The sequence below is a fragment of the Sinocyclocheilus rhinocerous genome, unplaced genomic scaffold (genome assembly GCF_001515625.1).
Source record: "Sinocyclocheilus rhinocerous isolate Xijiao unplaced genomic scaffold, SAMN03320098_v1.1 scaffold362, whole genome shotgun sequence".
NCBI classification, from domain to species: Eukaryota; Metazoa; Chordata; class Actinopteri; order Cypriniformes; family Cyprinidae; genus Sinocyclocheilus; species Sinocyclocheilus rhinocerous.
The window spans coordinates 1,814,636-1,837,027 of NW_015639507.1; the positions used below are offsets into that span (position 1 = coordinate 1,814,636).

Below are 22,392 nucleotides of genomic sequence, written 5' to 3' on the forward strand. Positions count from 1 at the left end.
GAGTGAGCGGAGGCCTGCGGCTAGAGTGAGCGGTGACTGGCGGATTAGACGAAGGAGCGGGGTTGCGGCAACCACATGTGACGACCCCGGGTTGGACTCCGCTTCGTCCACGGTGAAAGCCGATCCGACAATCCACAGCGCAAAGTTGATGTATTTCCTCAGTGACCAGAAGGATCAGCTCTAGGCATGACGGAGCGGATATCGTCCTCTTTTGGAAGGCCAAACAAAGTAGTTTCGCTTTCACAATGAAACACACAGCGCCTTCACGACATGGCGGCGGCAACAACAATACTACAGCGAGAATAAAAGTTACGCCTTCTTTCTTTGCGTGAACATTTGGGCGGCGTTATGCAAATCTTCCTACATCGTGACGTAGACATGTGGGGGCGTGTTAGAACGAGCCGTTTTAGGTAGGCGTGGTTAACTCTTAACTTTTATAAAGAATATCTCTTTGGATTTGAGACTTTAGTCTTTGCAACTTTACAGATCTTCTTTATGCACCAAGAGCTTGAAACACTCCAAAGAGAAAGGAAAAATTGAAATCGCCTTATATGACCCCTTTAATAAAATTAAGGCATAACAGGTAATTTATGATGTATTAAAATGTGTAATTCATTTAAAGCTCTAAGCTCTAAAACTAAATTTGGTAAACTAAAAAACTAATTTAGTATGTGTATATATAATGATATCATAAATTGCTTTTGGAGTTTGTGATCAAATCGCTAACCCTAAGTATTAATATGAACTTTTCTCTTGTTACATGCTCACACATTTGTGTTTTTGACCTGTTTGACTATAAAAAATCTATTATAAAAAAGCCCATGTGTTTATGAGCACCCCAGGAAGCAACCGTAGCAGTGTGCTATAAAAACCACTCAGCTTAGCAACCACATTTGCTATGGATTTGGCCTGGCAATTATTATGGTGAATTTTGCATGGACAAATACCATTCATAAAATTAAAAAAAAATTAGTTCATGCCTTTAATCTTGTAAGCTGTATAATTTTTTTCCCCGAATGACTGATATAAGTCATATTCGATTTATTGATATTTAGTTGCCAATGAATGTAGTGCATGTGCTGGTATGTGCCGTATATATTCTGTTACTTTGATCAGAGGACAATGTGATGTTTCCGGGATGATAAACGACATGATGTCACACTGAGTCATGTCACGGCAGCTATTCGCCACATGCACAAATTTGCCTGCTTGTGTGTGTGTGTGTGCGTGTTTACATGCTTCATTTCAAACCAATGATTTATGCTAAATGACGTGCTGTATTTAGCAATTATAGAATAGATCAAAACACTAAAAAGAACAAAATCTGAATCAAAATAGCCTTCTTGATGGATTTAATATTCATTTATGGCAGTATTTCCCTGCTCACATTTTTCTGTGAATCAGTTTATTATTAATAATTCCATCAAGCAGTTACAGGATTTCATTAATTCACCCTGTAAGATTCCTCATACACTGATTCATTTTTGTTATTCCACTCTATTGTACTGATTATTTTACTGTAATATATAGGCTTGATTTGCATTATGGTTGTGGACTGATGTCAAATTAGTCAATGTTACTCGAAGTAGCTTTGAGTTTAAAGGAATAGTTCCTTCTAAAATAAATAATTGATACTTTTTTCTTCTGTGGAACACAAAATAAGATATTTTGCTGAATGTCCATGCTGCTCTTGTCCATGCAAGTCATATGGACCACTTTTATAGTGCTTTTGTGTCCTTTTTGGTGCTTGACAGCCCCTGATCACCATCTACATTCTTACATTATATAGCAAAGAGCAGCATGGACTTCTCACAAACATCTCAAAACATCCTTGCTCTGTGTTTTATGGAAGAAACAAATCATACATATTTGTAATGACTTGAAGGTGAGTTTATTTTTGGGTAAAAGGAATAGTTTATCCAAAAATGAAAATGTCCTCACCCCAGGCCATCAAAAACATAGATGAGTTTGTTTCTTCATCAGAACAGATTTGGAGAAATATATTAAGCAATAGATCCTCTGCAGTGAATGGGTGCCGTCAGAATGAGAGTCCAAACATCTGATAAAAACATCACAATAATCCACAAGTAATCCACACGACTCCAGTCCATCAATTAACATCTTGTGAAGTGAAAAGCTGCATGTTTGTAAAACAAATCCATCATAAAGACTTTGTAACTTTAAACCAGACCACTGTATGGCTGTTTTGAACAAAGGTAGGTTTTATGTTTTATGTAGTTTTTTTTTGTTTGTTTTTTTGCGCTTAACAAATACCCAGACAAAAATGTAACACAACTTTAACCAAAACAATTAAACCAGACTTCATTAACATAAAAGGGATGTTGAGGTTTTGATGTTGAAGGTGACATTTGCATGTGTGGAACATTAGGGCATGTGTTTGTGAGATGTTTTTGTTTTAGTTAACTAGCTAATGATGATTTGTGTGTGTGCGTGTGTGTGTGTGTGAGAGAGAGAGAGAGAGAGAGAGAGAGTATGTACAGTTAGTCTTTAGAGCATAAATAAGCAGAGATGAGTCAGAGATATTTATGGATTGCCCCACAGTGAGATGTTTTTGTTTTAGTTAACTAGCTAATGATGGTTTGTGTGTGTGCGTGTGTGTGTGTGTGAGAGAGTGTGTGTGTGTGAGAGAGAGTATGTACAGTTAGTCTTTAGAGCATAAATAAGCAGAGATGAGTCAGAGATATTTATGGATTGCCCCACAGGCCTCTGTTTTCCTCTCTCTCTCTCTATTCTCACACTCTGCTGATGGATGAATAAAGTAGAGGGGTAATGGATTGGGAATGCTGTATTACATTGTCCTCAACCGCATATCGCTTAATGAAGCTCTTCTGCTCCTGTTTGTTTATTTGATATGTAAATTTGTTTCAGTGTTAATTTGCTCAATATAACAAGTTAAAGGCTGTTTTGTTAGCAAAGCCCATCATTTAAAGTGGTCGTATTTAAAATATGAATTTGAAACAGGATTTCCTTGCTCTTTCGGTGAATGGCACGGAAATATTGGCCATGTTTCTCCCTAAAATCAGAAGAAAAGAAAATTAGATTAATTATGCAATTAATAGAAATTGCATTTTATATATATGTTTTTTTGCATCATTGTAACATTTTTATGAATGACCTTTTTATAAATATATCAGTTATATGTGTGTGTTTTATAAATATATCAAATGTGTGTGTGTGTGTGTGTGTGCGCGCGCACATATGTATATGTATGTGTGTGTGTGTATATATATATGTATACAGGTACTTGCATATATATGAAATCACTGTTAATATATATATATCGCATTATATTATTAAACATCATCCTATTTTATTTTTATCAAATTATTATAATGGTGATTCTCATGACTGTGCTCCACTGAAATCTGTTCTATCTGTCCTTTGACAGATTTGGCTGAACAGATTCAGAGAAAATGGAGAGAAAAAAAGTATTCGATGAAAAAATATGTATATCGGTTTAATTGTTCTTTCACAGTGCCAGCAGAGTATTGTTGTAGTTACTGTGTTTTTATTTCATTTCATTTCATTTCATTTCATCGAAAATGAAAGGCAGTACAACAAATACTTCATTTGCAAATGTAATAACTTACAAAAATACATGATGTATAAATAATTTACTATTTAAATATGTATTGGTTATCAGATTGTTAGGTGGATAGAGATGCTTTAAATGTGTACTAAATTAGAATTTTGAACAAGTGCATTTGTTTGTTTCTGTCGTGTGTGTGCTTTTTTTTTGTCTCATCTGTTTTCGATTGCCTCTTTGACATCCTGTAAATATCTCATATTCAGTGCAGCGGCAACTTCTCTCTGCTGCCGTCACTCATATCTCTCTCTCTTTCTGTAGCAGGATCAGTGAGCCCGGGTTACTCTTTTCCCGCTGTAACAAAAGGCTCTTTCTCTGTTACACAGGGCTAAGTGCTCCATTCAGTCGTCTGTAAAATGTTGGCAAAACGAGGCCCACAGCGTATGAAATCTTCCCAAATGTCCTTACACTTAAACGCACACGCACACACGCACACCAACTACCCTCTTTCATTGTGCAACCTTTGCACAGCTGTCACACACACATAAAGGAGAAAGCTTGAGTCTGTGTGTGCGTTTGTATAAAGAGATGCTATTTGACAAGTTAAATGGCTGTGTCTAACACCATCAATGCGCAGAAAACAACCCACTAGCCACTGCCATGACTGAGCTGCGTGCTTTAATGCTTCAAAAACAATACGCGTGCAGTTTTAGTAATGTAGCACTATTGTTGAGGTGACGCGGAGTAACTAAAAGGCAAATCACATGGAACAATATTTTCCCTCATAACATTTATACAATGATCATTTTTGATGGCATTAATTTGTTTATGCTAGTACAGTTTCCAAGACATGGAGATAAAAGGGTGATGATATATAGAGTCATTTATATTATGTTTCTGGAGGTTAGCTTTTGAAGTTTTTTGCATCAAAAAAGTTGAAAAAATTATAATTTTTTATCTTTATTTTATGTGACTAACACATTTTTGATGATCATTTCTTATTCATTGTAGAGTGACGGGATAAAAAAAGATAATTGCGACTTTGTGTCTCATAATTCAGACTTTTTTCCTTGCAATTCTGAGTTTATCTCACAATTTTTTTTCCAGAAATCTGAGTATACATATCTCAAGTCTGCTTTTTTCCCCTCGGAATTCTAAATTAAATCACAATTCTTTTTTTGTTTGTTTCCGCCACCGAAAAACATAACTGTGACATTTTATCTCACAATTCAGATTTTTTCGCAGTTGCAAGTTTTTATCTCACAATTCTGACTTTATAAACTCAAAATTGCAAGAAATAAACTTTCAATTCTGAGTTAATATCTCACAATTCTGATAATTGTGAGAAAAGTATGAATTGTGGGATAATAAGTCTCAATTACCGTCCATATTATAAGCTTCCTTATTTATGTCTAAATATAAAGAACATTTAGATTTTTACATTTCATGACCCATTTAAACATAAGTGAGTGTTTGTGTTACAGGCATGATGATAACTCAAATCATGAACTATATTTCTAATTTTCATTTAATTTACTTTCACTCTCAAATAATTAATTTTGGGTTGGAAAGGCATTTATTGTACACTCTTCGCATCTTATCGATTCGTTTCTCTCTCTCCCTCTTCTGTCTCGTACAGGAAACAGTTGAATATGCCTTCCTTATCATTTTCACTATCGAAACCTTCCTGAAGATCGTAGCGTACGGCTTGGTGATGCATCAGAACGCATATGTCCGAAACGGATGGAACATGCTGGATTTCGTCATTGTCGTCATAGGGTATGTTTTGTCTGCTTATATTCTAAAGCTTTGCTACACTCTATAATATAAAGGTTCTATGGTTTCATGAACATCCATGGAGCCTTTCCATTGAACAAAAGGTTCTTTATAGTGAAAAAAAGGTTCTTCTGAATATTAAAATGTTCTTCACAATAAGGAGAAAAATGGTTCTTTTAAGAGCTGTTCACAAAATGGTTCAGTGCCACTGCTGTGAAAACCTCCTTTTATTTTTAAGAGCGTACTGTTCACATGTTAACTCAAAGTTATTGCACATCACCTTGATTACAAACAGTACATCTTTTTCTGTCACTTTTATTTTTTTCCTCCTTGATTTCTTGTTTTTTTCCCCCCCAATTAAATTCAAATTGTACATTTTACATTTATATTGTCAAAACATTAGCAGCTGACAATATTATCAATGAAGTAATAACAACAAATAAAAATGGCTAAATTTAAAAAATGCTGCAACATAAATTAAATAAATTATACATTTATTTATATATGCAATATGCATATGTATTTATATATCTATGCATGTTTATGTTCTCACCAAGGCTGCATTTATTTGATGGAAAATACAGTAAAAACAGAAATATTATTCACGTCTCAAAGAACTGTTTTCTATTTGAATATATTTTAAAATGCAATTTCTTCCTGTGATGCAAAGCTGAATTTTCAGCATCATTACATGATCCCTCACATTGTCATATGATTTGCCGCTCAAGAAACATTTCTCATTATTATCAATTTTGAAAGCAGTTTTACTGCTTAACATTTTTCTGGAAGCTGTGTTTTCTTTGATGAATTGATATTTTTTTGTAGCATTATACATTATATTTTTTAAGGTCACTTTTGTTTAATATAATGCATCCTTGCTGATTAGAAGTATTAATTTCTCTCTCTCTCTCTCTCTCTATATATATATATTTATATATTAGGGGTAAAAATCTTACTGACCCCAAACTTTTGAACAGTAGTCTATATGTAGAAGGATGGCACTTAAGAAAGATAAGGTTAAGACATATATGCCAATGTATCATCTCATTTTCTTTCTCTTCCTGTTTCCTTTATTCCATCATCTTCTAGAATGTCACTTTCACAAATTTTCCTCCTTTGTGGTTCTTCACATTCTCCTCAACTCCCAACACACGCTCACACACGCACACTCCTCATGCGGCTATATGACCCAGAAAAGACCTGAGCTGCAGTCTTTCTCTATACCGTCTCATTATACAAGCCTCTGTGGAGCATCTCCTGATTTTAGATTAGAGTTCATCGTGGACTGTATTACTCACTCTTTTATTCTCAGATGAACAATATTCAAAAACCATGTTTGCTGGTGACCTACTCTTCCAGTGTCCATTTGCCAGCCTTAGTTGCTTTATATCAACTGTTCAGCTTTTTTTTGTTTGTTTTTTAAAGATGTGGTAGATGAGGAGTAATCCTTAACCTCCTCAGACTGGTTTTTATTTAAATGTTTTCATTTCATGTCACTTTCTACTGTATCAGCCTAAAAAAGATGCAGAAGCCCAAAGATAAAAGGATGAAGAAGAAAGCTGCTCGTCTTTTGTCCGTGCCTCAGGCCTGTTTCATAGCGCATGCATAAACAGTGTGTGTAAGCAAAAGCAGTGTAACTGCACCATCAGGATCACGTTGTGCTTTCACACTGACAAATGCTTGTGCTGCGTAACACAACTGCGTCTCTATACAGAAAAAAAGTGTTCTCTGGATTGCTACATTGAGCATTTGCTTTAAAACTAATTTTAGACACTTCTTACACATTGAAAATATGTCTTTCTTCAAATTTGTAGTAGACAAAGGCTCCAGATTTGGCCAGTTGACACCTCTTTGTGTCTTTCTCCTCAATATAATTTTGGTAAATTTTACATTTTATACATAATCAGGCAAGTAATTTGCAGCTGGTGTAATCAAACAATGTAGTCAAGTAATATTATTAGATAAAATACTGATCTGTTTCAAAAAATGGAGCAACATGTTCAAAAGTGACACTGTCGTACTACATTTAGCATTTGCTTTAATAACGTCTATACATTATACAGTGGTTATTGAGAGTGTGCCATTTGAGAATTATATACAACTTGGATATTCATGAAATCTAATTTGCATGAAGAGCGAGACCGCATTTACATTCAAATAATATTTAAAGTAATATTCTGGGTTCTTTATAGTTACAAGCTTGATCAACAGCATCTGTAGCTTAATGTTGATTACTACAAAAAATATTTTTTTTTAAAAAGAGCCAAAATCAGTGTTATGATGTGGTTCTTGTGTTGAAAGTTAATGGGGCCAATTTTTCTGATTATTTAAAAGCAGAATTGTGAAGCATTTAATTTTAGAAATACACTTAAATTAATTCTTCAATTAAAACTGATTTATTATTTGAGCTGTTAAGTTGTTCTCACCAATTTTACGGTAGCTTTAGGGTTTTAGAAGTTGTAAAATTGGATATAACTTTACACAGAAAAGTTTAGTAAAGGTTTCGTTCACACTAAAATCATGTTGACATGCATATAAATTACACTCCTGTCTGTACTATTGTACCCTATTCGATTCATTGTAAGTGTCTTACTATAACCCCGATTTCTGCTATATAAAAAAAAAAAAAAAACTAACAATACAAAAGTTTGGGGTCGCATTTATAATGTAACAAAATATTTAAGTTTCAAATAAATGCAGTTCTTTTGAACTTTAAAAGAATCATGAAAAAAACAAAATATGAGGCAGCACAACTATTTTTAACATTGATAATAATAAGAAATGATTCTTCAGCAGCAAATCAGCATATTAGAATGATTTCTGAAGGATCATGTGACACTGAAGACTAGAGTAATGATGCTGAAAATTCAGCTTTGAATCACAGGAATAAATTACATTTTAAAATATATTAAAATAGAAAAGAGTTTTTTAAATTGTAATAATATTTCACAATATTACTGTTTTTACTGTATTTTTGATCAAATTAATGCAGCCTTGGTGAGCATATGAGACTTTCAAAAACATTAAAACATTTTATCGACCCCGACAGTTTTGTACATTTATTTTTATTTTTTATTCATTTATTGCTTTGTTTTTTTTTTTAAGAATCAACATATTCTGTTGATTTGATCTTAAAGGGGTCATCGGATACCCATTTTGCACAAGTTGATATGATTCTTTAGGGTCTTAATTAAAAGTCTATAACATACTTTGGTTAAAATGTCTCAATGGTAGTGTAAAAAACACCTTTTTAAACCTGTCAAAATCAGCTCTTTTTTTATCAAGCCATTATAGTCCATGTTGCTTTAAATGTTAATGAGCTCTGCTGGCCACGCCCCTCTCTTCCAAGCTGCTCTCAGAGAGACTGTTTACTTTAGCCGCATTCATCTTGAAACTTGCTAATTAGCACATTATTAGGAAAGGCGATTTGCAAAGATTCATTACAAAACATACTCACTGCTTCTGTAGATAAGGCTGGATCATGAATGATTCGCGCGAACATAGACTCATTTAGGCTGATCGGGATCGGCGCATTCACTTCAAAGCAAAAGTAATGTTAATCCTCTGCGTCTTCAGCGGCTCAGATGTCTGGAGCTGTATGTTCAAACAACTTGAAAAGTGAATTTTGCATCCGATGACCCCTTTAACTTGAAATGAACCCAGAATTTTCCTTTTAATCTAAACCAAACACCACACTGTTGCTATATACTACTTAAATCATCTAAATTCAGTTCATCATTTTACTGAATAGAAAGTGTTTGCGAGAAAAAAAAATGAAATGTGATATGAAACAGTCTTAACTTCTACATCTGTATCTCTCACCACTCAGCCTGTTGGCTTCTCTGTAGATCATCTCATTCTGTGTACACTCTCCTCTTCTTCCTCTGTATTTCCTTATCAGCATCTCTATCTCACTCATACACACACAGTCCACTGCATAGCTAGGTCACATTTCGATCAGTTCGCCTAATGCAGAAGAGCTGTCTCCCTCTCTCTCTTCACCTACCCGTCTCTCTGTTCACGGGGCTGTCACTCTTGATCTTTAGCTCCTGCAGAGCAGCCCCCCTGCAGCTGAAGATTAGCCAAGAATACTCACAGATAGGTAGTCACTCTTTAAAGGGCAAAACGCTAATAATTAATAAGGCTTGTGATTATTGTAATAGAAGCGGATGCATTCAAAGTACAATTTTTGATAGAAATATATTTTTTCTTATTTTATCTGCTGTTGCCGAGGTCCTGTAGTACATCATTATTCAGATGTGCACCATGGTCCTTTCAGGTCATCACATGCTGCTTTTTTATCATGTGTACAGCAGATGCGGCATTAATAAGGCTTGTGATTATTGTAATAGAAGCGGATGCATTCAAAGTACAATTTTTGATAGAAATATATTTTTTCTTATTTTATCTGCTGTTGCCGAGGTCCTGTAGTACATCATTATTCAGATGTGCACCATGGTCCTTTCAGGTCATCACATGCTGCTTTTTTATCATGTGTACAGCAGATGATGCCGCCTGATGTTGTTCAGATTGAATGTCTTGCTGTTTATGTTTTGGCACATTGATGAAAGTTCACGCAGACATGTGATGGTGGAAGTGGTTTATCTATTTTATAATCCAAAGATGTTTTGATATTTTGGCTATAATCCTGCTACTTTACATCAAGATTACAAGCAATTTTATAAAACAATTTTTATATTAGTTTCAAAGAATGTAACCATCTTTTATATTAGGTTTTTATAACTTAATTTTATATATATATATATATATATATATATATATATATATGTAATATATATATTTCACTTTTGATCAATTTAATACATCCTTGCAGAATAAAACTATTAATATTTTAAGTATTAATAATATTATTAAAAATATTGCTGACCTCAGTATTTTTAAACAGTACTGTATATTGCAATAATTGCAGTTATACATTGTAATTTATAATCTATAAAAACATCATAATAATAATAGAATTATAATATAATTTATAGTCAGCATTATCATTCTTTCTAGTCATAATTCAAGCGGAGTCTTTAGAAGTCTTTCTTCTGAGGAACACAAAAGGACAGTTTTCTGTGAAAGTTTTTTTCACGTTGCTTTTGTGTCATTAACAACAAAAAAAAAAAAACATTAGGGGTTACTAATAATACATTTTCTAATGGAAGTCCCTATTTAAAAGTTGTTATGGTCTTCACTTATAGTGAGTACACTGCAAAAAATGGTGACATTTAATTTAACTGGATTTATGCAATATACAATAATCCAATATACAATTGTCCAATATAAAATAATCTATACCAACAAAACACATTTTAGTTAAATTGGGTAGAAATAGCTCTTTAAGATTACATTTGTTGGTTAACACATTTTACAGTTTATACAGTGGGTACGGAAAGTATTCAGACCCCCTTAAATTTTTCACTCTTTGTTATATTGCAGCCATTTGCTAACATCATTTAAGTAAATTTTTTTTCCTCATTAATGTACACACAGCACCCCATATTGACAGAAAAACACAGAATTGTTGACATCTTTGCAGATTTATTAAAAAAGAAAAACTGAAAAATGCTCAGTATTTAGTAGAAGCACCCTTTTGATCTAATACAGCCATGAGTCTTTTTGGGAAAGATGCAACAAGTTTTTTTTTTTTTTTCATTTTAATTAGTTTTTGATTTTTAAAAAATGTCTACATAGTTTTTCTTAATTTTAATAATTGTAAAAAAATTAATACTTAAAGTTAAACTAAACAAAAATGAGAAATATTGTCTTGGCTACTAGCTGAAATAAAATACATGTTTTAAATATATTTTAATTTCAGTTAACATTTACTTTTTGTAAATACTGAAAATGTTAAGTAACACTATTCACTATTAACTAGTTAACTTATTAACATGCATATTAATAGCATGTTGGCTGTTTATTAGTACTTAAAAAGCACATATTAATGCATGACCATATTCTACATCCCTTAACCCCAAACATAACTACTACAACAACTACCTTACTTACTATCAATAAGCAGCAAATTAGGAGTTTATTGAAGGAAACTCTTGATAGTGAATATGTGTTCCCTAATCTAAAATGTAATGCTTGCGTACCACTGTTGCGAAGGGGCTTTCTGTCGGTCTTTGGTGTCAGTGAGCTGGAGGAAGTGGCCTCTTCTGTGTTCTGCTGGAAATGAGAAATAATTTGTAAACGCAGCACCTGACATCTGAGGCCTGGAGACATTAGTCACAGGAGACTTAGGCCCCGATCACACAGAACGAGTTTTTTGCAGTGAGAGGCGCCTTTTTAAAATTGTTTTCGGTTGGCAGTGAGCGTTCTGCGCGCGGTTTATGCGCCTCAAGTTTTTGCAGGAGAGCTCTGACTCAAGCGATGTATAAAAATATATTTATGGAGTTTAATCTATAGATATTTTTTTCCATTTCTGGAAGACACATCATCATCATAGAATACTGTTGTTGTGACATTAAATTAGCATCTATATGCTGATTTGAAGTAGAACGACTGAAATAGTACTTTCTTAGTATAAGAAACACCAATAATATTCGTTTTGTTTACAACTTTATAAAATCCTTTTTTTTACAGTGTACATAATATGAATATAGATTCATGTTTTCAACGCATTGCAATTCGTGAATTGTTGGAAAGTGTTTAGAAATATTATGCTTGTTTAGTTTGATCTTCTCTCCTCTTTCTGCAGAAATAATAGCAGAGGATGAACCTGCGCCGTGTGCTGTTAACGGTCATGGCCGCACATGCCCCATTAACGGCACCGTGTGTAAGGAGGGCTGGCACGGCCCCAACGGAGGCATCACGAACTTCGACAACTTCATGTTTGCCATGCTCACTGTGTTTCAGTGCATTACCATGGAGGGCTGGACGGATGTGCTCTACTGGGTTAGTATTAGCATGCTACTTCCTCTCGCATCCTAGCTAGCACGTCTTCTTGTTGAAGTACTATAATGAATGTTAGTCAATAATTATATTTGTGTGGAGAGGATGAAGTGCTTGTACAGTCATTACTGCTTTGAGGAGAGTGTGAGAAGCTCAAACTAGCAGCCCACACACTGAAGCAGGAACTCAAGGGTCTGTGACTGACCAGTGTGCTCTGATGAGATCCACCCACCTTTCACATCATCCGCTGGAATATCTTTCCTCCATTTCATCACAGCACACACTTCATTTACAGCAGCATAAACGTCAGATAGATTTTCAACATATAATTTTTTGGGGTGATTCACGGGAAATCTAAGTAACTGCTTATTTGACATGCCCAAATTTAACATGTAAATATGCATAATCCAGCATGCATGGTAATAAAGCTTGCCTCCTGGAAAAAAGTTAAAATTTTACAATTTATAGATAGATATAGATAAGTATACATATATTTAATTATTTTAATTAATTAATTAATATAATTTTTTTTATATATGTATGTATGTTTTTATTAATTTGTATATATTAAAATTAATAAATAATTTATCAAATTAAATTAAAATAAATAATTTTGATTTAAATTAATAAAAAATATATAAAATAATTTGTATATATACTTTTTTATATTTTTTATTTTACATAAATCATTTTCATCATTTTCAGTGGTTTGGTCAGGGTAGACTAGAGATAAAATGTTTCTTTTTTAATTAAATATTTATTTGTTTAAAGAAAATACTTGAAAAAGGTTTATATATAAATTCAGTTATTTATTTATTCAAAGAAAATGCCTGACAAAGGTCTCTGAAATGTAGCTTATTCAATACAATTCTTGCAAGCTTATGGACAGTGTGTGGGACTTCACCTTTATCTTTTCTTTGTATTGACTTCATCCTACACTCAATTTTTTTTTATTAGAAGTTGTACTTTTGAAAGCCTTCTGGTATTTATTCAAAACATCTAAATGTGTTAAAACTGAAATCCAGTTTGATTTTGAGTATAATGTCTTCTCTAGGCCTATTTTTAACCTTCTCCTTACAGTTTCTGTTTCATCCCAAATCTTTCATTCGTTTCTCTCTTTCTCTCTTCCTCCTCGTTCACTTCCTCTCCTCTCTCAGATGAATGATGCTATGGGGTTGGAGCTGCCCTGGGTGTACTTTGTGAGCTTGGTCATCTTCGGCTCTTTCTTCGTCTTGAACCTGGTTCTGGGTGTGTTGAGCGGGTGAGCAGCTCCTCTTTTCTCTTCACTACAGCCCCTGATCTCCAAATTTTTTTTCTCGCTCTCTCTCTCTCTCTCTCTCTCCCGAGACTAAACTCCATCCCTGGTGTTTCTCTCAGCTAAATGTAGCCTCTCTCTCTGGGTTAACCGTCCTGTTTGGGCCCCTGTAGGTGAATGACGCCATTGGCTGGGAGACGCCGTGGATCTACTTTGTTAGTCTGATCATTTTGGGCTCGTTTTTTGTGTTGAATCTTGTCCTGGGTGTACTCAGTGGGTAAGAGAATGAGAAACGCTGTGTGCTGTGGAGACTGCTATGGTTTTCTATGTCTGCTGTCATTTCTCTCAACATCTGAGCTGAAGTTTTTCCTGCATGGGGTTCAGCATGAAGTTTTACGATAGACCTGATCTTGGATCAATACCACAGTCATGGACAAAAGTTGCAAACTACTATGTAGGGCTGGGCGATAATTCGATAACGATAATTATCGCTATATAATTTTCCTCGATAAAACGATATGAAGTGTTCGGTAAATGTTCGATATAATGTTTATGCGCCAAAAGCGGAACGAAACAGCGCGACTCATTTGAAGCGCCCCACACACGGACCATTTATCCGCTCGGATCAAAGTTCAAACTGCCGCGCGGCGCGAGCTCACTAGAGCAGATGCGTTTACTCGGTCACGTGAGCACTAAACAGTGCTGTGAGATCCAGTGTAAAGCGCTTGAATTCAACGATGAACACAAATTACTCTGTGATTTAAACTAGTTTAAAGCCAAACAGGAGAAACACTGTATGCAACGAGACAGTCAGAAGGCTTTTCAATCTACACATCGCCATCATTTACCATGCATTTACTGTAGTAACACTCACTGCACCATGGTATTGTGGCAGAAACTTGGAATATTCACACTGAATTTTAATACAGGAGTAATGGTAATTATAGTACGTATTTGTGATTAAGCTATAGCATATGTGCATTTATACTGAATGTTTTTAGACTACTGTTTTTCATACAAATAGGCTACCTAAAAACATATAGTTATATTTTTACCATTGTATTGAGGTGCTATATGTGTGGTTTTAACTGTGTTGATGATTCATGAATTCATGATTTAAATGTATGCTACTATGGGAGACCAATGTTTAATAATAAAAAAAAAACCTTGGTCAGAATAAATGTAACCATATAAAACTGAGGTTGCTGCAATTTTTTACAGATGTTACTGATTTTGATAGTGAACAAATATTTACCTCTGCATCCTAACTCAAGCTACTATCAAATGTGCATTTCTAAGAGACAAAAAAGTGATATTATTATTATTAATATTATCAGGCAACCCAAATTTGTTTCTTGATTTGAAACAATATCACTCATTAGAACATGCAGAAACTAATTTTTCTATTTAGATATTTATTTTGTTAAGGAAAATTAATGGTCTGGTTTCTACAACTTTCACTGTGGAGCAAAAATCTGGCTTTAAACTTGAAAGAAATAAAGATTTGACATTTATCGTTATAATTATCGATATCGACTGATATGAAAAAAATTATCGCAATATTTTTTTTGGCCATATCGCCCAGCCCTACTACTATGGTTATTTTTTACAAAACTAGGGTAAATTCAGGTGAACTGGGCAACTTTTGTCACATCAGTGTTAATACTACTACTACTACTACTACTACTACTACTACTACTACTACTAATAATAATAATAATAAACCTACTACTACTACTACTACTACTACTAATAATAATAATAATAAACTCAGTATTAAGTAATTATTACGTAGTACATAATTTCATAAACAGGTATTCATGTATTAGTAATAATATTATTCACTTAATATACATACATTCTTTTTAATTTAAATATATTTTATTTATTCATGTATTAAACCATCCTATTGCATCATATTAACCAGTGTAATGGTTTTGGGTACTTTCATGCTGGTTCTAGCTGTTCACCCATCATAGCAATGTTGGTTTACCTTAAACAATCCAGTCTATGCCAGTAACAGATCAGGATTATCTAATACTTAAAAACCATCTAAAAACCCAAATGTCTTTGATTTTATGATGGTCCAAACTGGTCTAAACTGTAAGCATTTCCATATGGATTCTATTCTGAATGTTAACTCACTATTTATAGTTTTTTAAAAAATAGTTATTTATAGTCAAAATAATAGTAAAATATAGTGAAATACTTTTCTAATCTCACTTATGTAAAAACAAAGACAAACCTCAGTTTTAGACAAACAAACAGTTTTAGATTTGTTGTAAATTAGTTACATTAAGGATATGCTTGGAGTATGTGCAATCCTTTTTTCCATGACTGTATATTAGCAGTTTTTATTTTTATTTTTATATATAGAGAGGTTTCAGGTGTTTTCTGACGTGTTGTGTGCTGTGAAAAGATCCTCACATCTGCTGGGTTGAATCATTCTGAACTGATGACATTATTAAGTCAAATCGGTCCAAGGACAGAGCGAAACACTATGAGAGAGGAAGTGATTCAGACTCATGAAAGTCATGGAGAAGAAATTAAATTGTTTAGACTAAAGGACTAGGGCAAAGCAGGTGAATGATGCTAATTCAGCAGAAACATTTGCTTTTTTGGGAAAAAATCTGTCATTAGGATGATTTACCAATTCAGCACTTAAATACAAATGTATTGTATGTATTTGATCAAAATATATTATGAAATATTACTATTATCATTTAAAAGAATGTTTTTCTATTTTACTATATTTTAAAATGTAATTTATTCCTGTGATGCAAAGCTGAATTATCAGCTTCATTACTCTAGTCTTCAGTGTCTCATGATCCTTCAGAAATCATTCTAATATGCTGATTTGCTGCTCAAGAAACATTTATTATTATCAATGTTAAAAACAGTAGTGCTGATTAATAGTTCTCTTTCATAGGTTCACTCAATGCTGCGTAGCTATGACGCAATGGGAACGTCTCTTGGGTGTGCCGATTGTCTGAAGCCTGTATGGAATCACGCCAATTCATTGAATGATGTCGCAGGCTCCACCTCGACGTCACTACGTCATCCACTCTAATACTAGAGATTGCGCCATCCGCTTCTCAGATTTCCTTCCTTCAGAAGCGGTCGTTTAGCCCTTCAGTAGCGATTTATCTGGCCCGTGTTTTGGCTTATTTCTTTGAGTTTCTCTTTTGCACTTTAGCGACTGCATTCAATGGAACCTCGTTTCTCCTCGTGGTGAAGTGCTATGGAGTTTCATTGCTGCCATCCACTGTGCTCTCACTTTATTGCGAGCGACAACTCGCACAGTAAGTGTGTTAAATGTATGGGTTTGTCTCACTTGCATGAGGCTTTTTACAGCTCTTCTAACTGTACATTTTGTGAGAATCTCTGTCTCAAAGCTCTTCGCGTGAGGCTCACGGTTTTTGAGAAGGGGTGATCCGTTTTCCCCCGTCATACTGCTCCGGAGGCCGCTGAGGCCCTTTGTGAATCTGCGGCCTGCGGTTCAGATGTGGAGCTCGAGACTATAGAAAGTGAGCTGACGGGCCTCGACCTTTCTCCCTCTCTCGCACGGATTCGGTGGAGTTTTTCCACGATTATTTATGTCCCAACCCAGAGGCACGCAATAATGATTCCTTAGATGTTAGATGACATTTTGCGAGTCGTTGATTGGTTCGTTACTGTAGACCTGAAGGATGCTTACTTTAATATTCAGGTTGTTCAGCAGCACAGGAAGTTCCTCAGGTTCGCCTTTGGGGGAAAGGCGTACCAGTACAGGGTTCTTCCCTTCGATCTGGCTTTGGCTCCAGGGAAGTGTATGGATGCTGCTCTGGCCCCCGTTGAGGCTCCAGGGCATCCGTGTGCTCAACTACCTGGACGATTGGATCATCTTGGCCCATTCTAGGGAGTTGGTGAGTCGTCACAGAGACATTCTTCTTCACCATCTTCAATCTCTTGGCCTCAGGTTGAATGCTCAGAAGAGCGTTCTCACCCCTTCTCAGTGGACCATTTTCTTGGGGGGGTCCACCTCAATTCTGTTTCAATGCAGGCCCATTTGGCTCCTGCTCAGATTTCTGGTATCAAAACCTGTTTGGCCCGCTTCAAGCTAGTCCATCATGTTTCACTGAGCACATGTCGCAGACTCCTGGGTCTCTTGGCAATGGCCTCTCCTGTGCTGCCCCTGGGGCTGCTTCATATATGAGGCCAATTCTGTGGTGGATGAAGTCCAAAGGAGTTTGTCCCTCGTGGCCGGCCCTCCTCCTACTAAGAGTGTCACAGTCACGCACACTGGACAGGCATGCATGCCGCCCCCTTCTTTGGGCTCATGACAGGTTTCTTTCTCTGAGAGCGGTTCATGAGCGGTTCGTGCTCTGAACCTCACAGTGGACTTCCGATCGAGGCAGAAACTCAGGTCGGGGGACTGGATGCTGAACTGCCAGACAGTGGCTTAGATCTGGGATCTTTTTGGCAGAGCGGAGGTAAATCTCTTCGCATCGCAGGAATTGACCCAATGTCCCCTTTGGTTCTCCGTATGTCACCTGGCACCTCTGGGGATAGATGCTTTTGCTCACCCGTGGCTAGATCTGAGGCTGTACGCATTTCCGCTAATCTAGTTGATTCCTGCAGTCTTGTGCAGAGTGAGGGAGTGCGGGGTCCGCCTCCTGTTGATAGCCCCGTTCTGGCCGTCCCAGACATGGTTCTCGGAGCTAGTCTCCCTTCTAGAGCACACCCCATGGGAGATTCCAATCAGGAAAGACCTGCTGTCTCAACTCAAGGGCACCCTCGACCCAAGATTTGGATGCTATGGGTGTGGCCGATTAAGGGCAATCAGCTGTAACCTCTGGTCTTCCTGTGGACATTCAGGAAACCATTGATAATGAAAGGCTCCTTCTACTAGGAGGCTTTATTCTTCTAAGTGGAAGGTTTTTGAGTCGTGATATTCAGCTCATGCAGTGGACCAAGTCAGCTGCCCAATTGGTTCAGTGCTGGAATTTCTGCTGGAGAAGTTTGCGGCTGGAGCGGCTGCTACCACCTTGAGAGTTTATGTTGCAGCTATTGCTGCTTGCAGGTATGTGTACTAAGTCCCCCTAGGTAGACATCGTTTGATCTCTTCGTTTATGCGTGGGGTTAGGCGTTATGTCCCCAAGGTCTTGTCCACGTAATTTCGCTCCCAGGTGGTCGTGCTTCACTCCTGTCCTCCTCCTTTTGCTTCTGTTAAGGACGAGAGGCTTCACCTGCTCTGCCCTGTTTGAGCTTTGAAGTTCTATGTGGACCGCTCTAGTCAATGGCGCAAGTCCTCCCAATTGTTGGTGTGTTTTGGTGCTGGCCACAGAGGGCTCGCTGCATCAAAACATAGAATTTCTCATTGGTAAGGGATGCTTATGAGGTCTGAGGTCTCTCTTCACCGCTAGGTATTCAAGCTCATTCTACCAGGAGTGTTGCTTCCTCTGGATGGTGCGGTCGCTAGTATTAGAGTGGGTGACATAGTACCGTCAAGGTGGGGCCTGCACCATCAGCCATTTAATTGGCGTGATTCCATATGGGCTTCAGACACTCTGCACACCCAAGGGGTGCTCCCATTGTGTCATAGCTACACAGTGTCTCGTTCCCTATTCAGAGAACATGGGTTACGTGAGTAACCCGAGACGTTTTCTATTCACTGATGAATAGAAAGTTTAAAAGAACAGCATTTATTTGAAATGGAAATCTTTAACAGCATTATAAATAGGGATGCACCAATACCACTTTTTTCAGAACGAGTCCGATACAGATACTTTCATTTTTGGTACTCGCCGATACCAATATCTGTATTTTCACAGCATTTACATTTTTGTTTAAATATTGGGTACAGAAACAAAATAATAATAATAATATGAATCATGTTAGATGGCTTCATTTAGCAAACAGAATTTTTGTTTAAATATTGGGTACAGAAACAAAATAATAATAATAATGTTAGATGGCTTCATTTAGCAAACAGATAATTCCTTCAGTTATTTACACACTTAATTATACCTGTTAAAATGTATTGTATAAGCTTTTGTTACTTTCACTGTTCATTTTAATGGCCCATTAGAGTAGCTCAATACTGTAATAATGAGACGTTTTCCTAAAATAATGCAGGGAACCACTCGTTATACATTATACGAGTACGCACATACAATTTTGGTGATGTAATTTGCGTCACACGAACTGTACGCGGACCCTCGTGTTGGAGTAAAAAGTATACTTTGGCCTTTAAAGCAAGCTAAACATGTGCAGCGTGCACACGTTTGTATTAGACACTTATAGCCTAGCGCATTTCACACAGTCTGCTAATTTCACTTTTGCTTTAAATAAAGTTGTGTAAGCTTGACGTTTAAAATAAATGTTGTTTATAGTGATTGCCCCTATCATTTTTGTTTGTTTTAGGAAAAAAGCACTTTTGTATACAGTTTTATAAAAATTTTATACATAAATTGCAATATTTTATGCAATTTTGTTTCTTAGTTACGTTTATCTTCACAACATCCATGGAAAAATAAGTTCTGTTATGATAACTCTAGGAGAGTTTAGCATGGTAATGTACATGGCAGTGTTAATGCGTTTGGTCTTGGTGGAATAGATCTGCTACACTGCTTGCATGCACTAATGGAGCGAACAGCAATCAAGATCATGCGACAGAAGTGCACGCTCTCTGACTCTCTCTCTCTCCTTACCGTCAAATAAATTTTGTAACTTGTGCATTGCTTTACTTACTTGCTTTTGAAATATCCGACCGAACTACAAACTTTCCAGTGATGTCTGTGAGATATTCATTCGACAATCTCGCGCATCTGTGCCGACGCGCGCTCTGCTTATCAGCTCGTATACAGGCGCGAATATTGAATGTTTAACATTATATTAATTACTTACATGTACTTCATAGACATCCCTGATCTCTAATAAATCCATTCTACTCTTTGTTGTTCTGTTGTCGGTGTTTCTTTTTCTGGACACAGCTCTATTCATACGTTGTGTGGAACCAGCTTTTGGTATCTGAGCATTTTTACGAGTACAAGTACGAGTACAGGAGTGCAGTATAGGTGCATCCCTAATTATAAATCTTTATAAGTCTTTACTGTGACTTTTGATCAATTTAATGCATTCTTGCTGAGTAAAAGTGTTAATTTTACTGACCTCAAACTTTTGAATGGTAGTGTATGTCGATATAGTTTACAAAACCAGTACAGGTTCATCATAACTTTTGTTGTACGTCAGTTTTTGGATTCTTCGTTTTTGCATGAACCTTGAACAGAATACAGAGATTAGTTAAGACAGAAGGAGATAAAAATAACTTGAGATGAGAAAATGGAATAGCCAGAAAAAGGAAGGGCAGATGGAGGAGAGGATGGAGACCTTAGCCAGACAGGTGACTCAATTCAATTCCATTGTTTTGTTTTTTACATCAGAAAGACAGCCTATGACTCTCATATTCATCCTCTTCTCCTTCATTTCCTTCAGAGGGGGGCACAAATTTTGTGACCCCCCTCTGGAAGGGTGAAATGAATCTCCTTCCTGTGTCCGTAAGCCCTACAAGCCATTTCTTAGAGCTGCAGGGTTATTAATATCCCACCAGGAGAGATTCAGACGCTGTGCCCGTGGTGCAACATACACAATTTGCAGATCAAGCAATCTTTCAAAATTAGGTTTGGATTCCATTATTGTGCTTCTGCCATTTTATTAAGGACGCCACACACGTTGTATGACCTTTCCAGCACGTTTGTGTGTGATGTTTCTCTAAGTCCTTTGTGGACAAGCATGCACCCTGCTGGCAGGACACTGAAGCATTTACACTTAGGTTTAACTGTACAGGTGCATCTCAATAAATTAGAATGTCGTGGAAACGTTCATTTATTTCAGTAATTCAACTCAAATTGTGAAACTCATGTATTAAATAAATTCAATGCACACAGACTGAAGTAGTTTAAGTCTTTGGTTCTTTTAATTGTGAAGATTTTGGCTCACATTTAACAAAAACCCACCAACTCACTATCTCAACAAATTAGAATACTCCATAAGACCAATAAAAAAAATCACCCATATATAACATACATGAAATTACCCCGTAGCAGATCTATACAGGTGGAGCTGGGGAAGGTGGAGGGTTTATGAAGTGCGCTACAACTGCTACAGCAAGCACTGGCCAAGTATTTGAATGTCGAGCAGCAAGCTCATTGGCTGCTGATGTGAAAGAAACCAATCAGCTGTGCCATGTGAATAATGATGTGATGATGTATATCAGATTGAGTTAGAACCTATCGGCCTGCGCCATCTAGAGTTTCATGACAGAACTTTGTATTACGGTCATTTTCTGCCAAGACATTATATGTTAAGTTTACGGTCATTTCCATTAACCCTGAAACACAACACAATTCAAAGCATATTTGAAATGTAAAAAAATCAATAAGGAAAATTCCTTCATTTTAACGTAGTACATTGTTTTAATATATTTACTGAGAAACAAAAGGCAAAGATACTGAATGCAAATTTTACTGATTTTTTTTTTTTTTAGATTATCAGATTATTTTTTTTTAATTGTGTAATTATTTTAATTTTTATTAATTATTTTGAATTTGTCTTTATTTTATTATGTTTTAATTTTAAAGTTTTAGGAATTTTGTGTTTTCATTTTGTTAGTTGTTTCTATAGTTTTTATTCATTTTTATTTCAGTTTCAGTTTCTTTTATTACACCGGGTTAAACTAAATGAAAATAAATGCTTTGGCAACTAGTTAAAATAATTTTTTTTAAAAATTTCAGTTAAAGTTTATTTCAAGTAATACATTTTTCATGGTTTTAATTTTGAACTGTGATATATGATAACATCCAACATAGGGCTGGACGATATGGCCAAAATTGATATCACGATATATTTCTTTATTTCGGTCGATACGATA

At 35.8% G+C, this 22,392-nt stretch overlaps 1 protein-coding gene across 1 annotated transcript in view; it reads left to right on the top strand.

The window, feature by feature from the left end:
• Positions 1-17,676, top strand: part of LOC107751227 (voltage-dependent L-type calcium channel subunit alpha-1D-like) — a 32,286-nt gene extending 14,610 nt beyond the window's left edge. Inside the window, exons 3-8 of the mRNA XM_016566893.1 lie at positions 5,187-5,326; positions 12,007-12,229; positions 13,384-13,487; positions 16,678-16,783; positions 17,191-17,313; positions 17,440-17,676. Of these exons, the coding sequence (XP_016422379.1) occupies positions 5,187-5,326; positions 12,007-12,229; positions 13,384-13,487; positions 16,678-16,783; positions 17,191-17,313; positions 17,440-17,676 (933 nt within the window). The remainder of the gene's footprint in view (positions 1-5,186; positions 5,327-12,006; positions 12,230-13,383; positions 13,488-16,677; positions 16,784-17,190; positions 17,314-17,439) is intronic.
• The last annotated feature ends 4,716 nt before the right edge of the window (positions 17,677-22,392 follow it).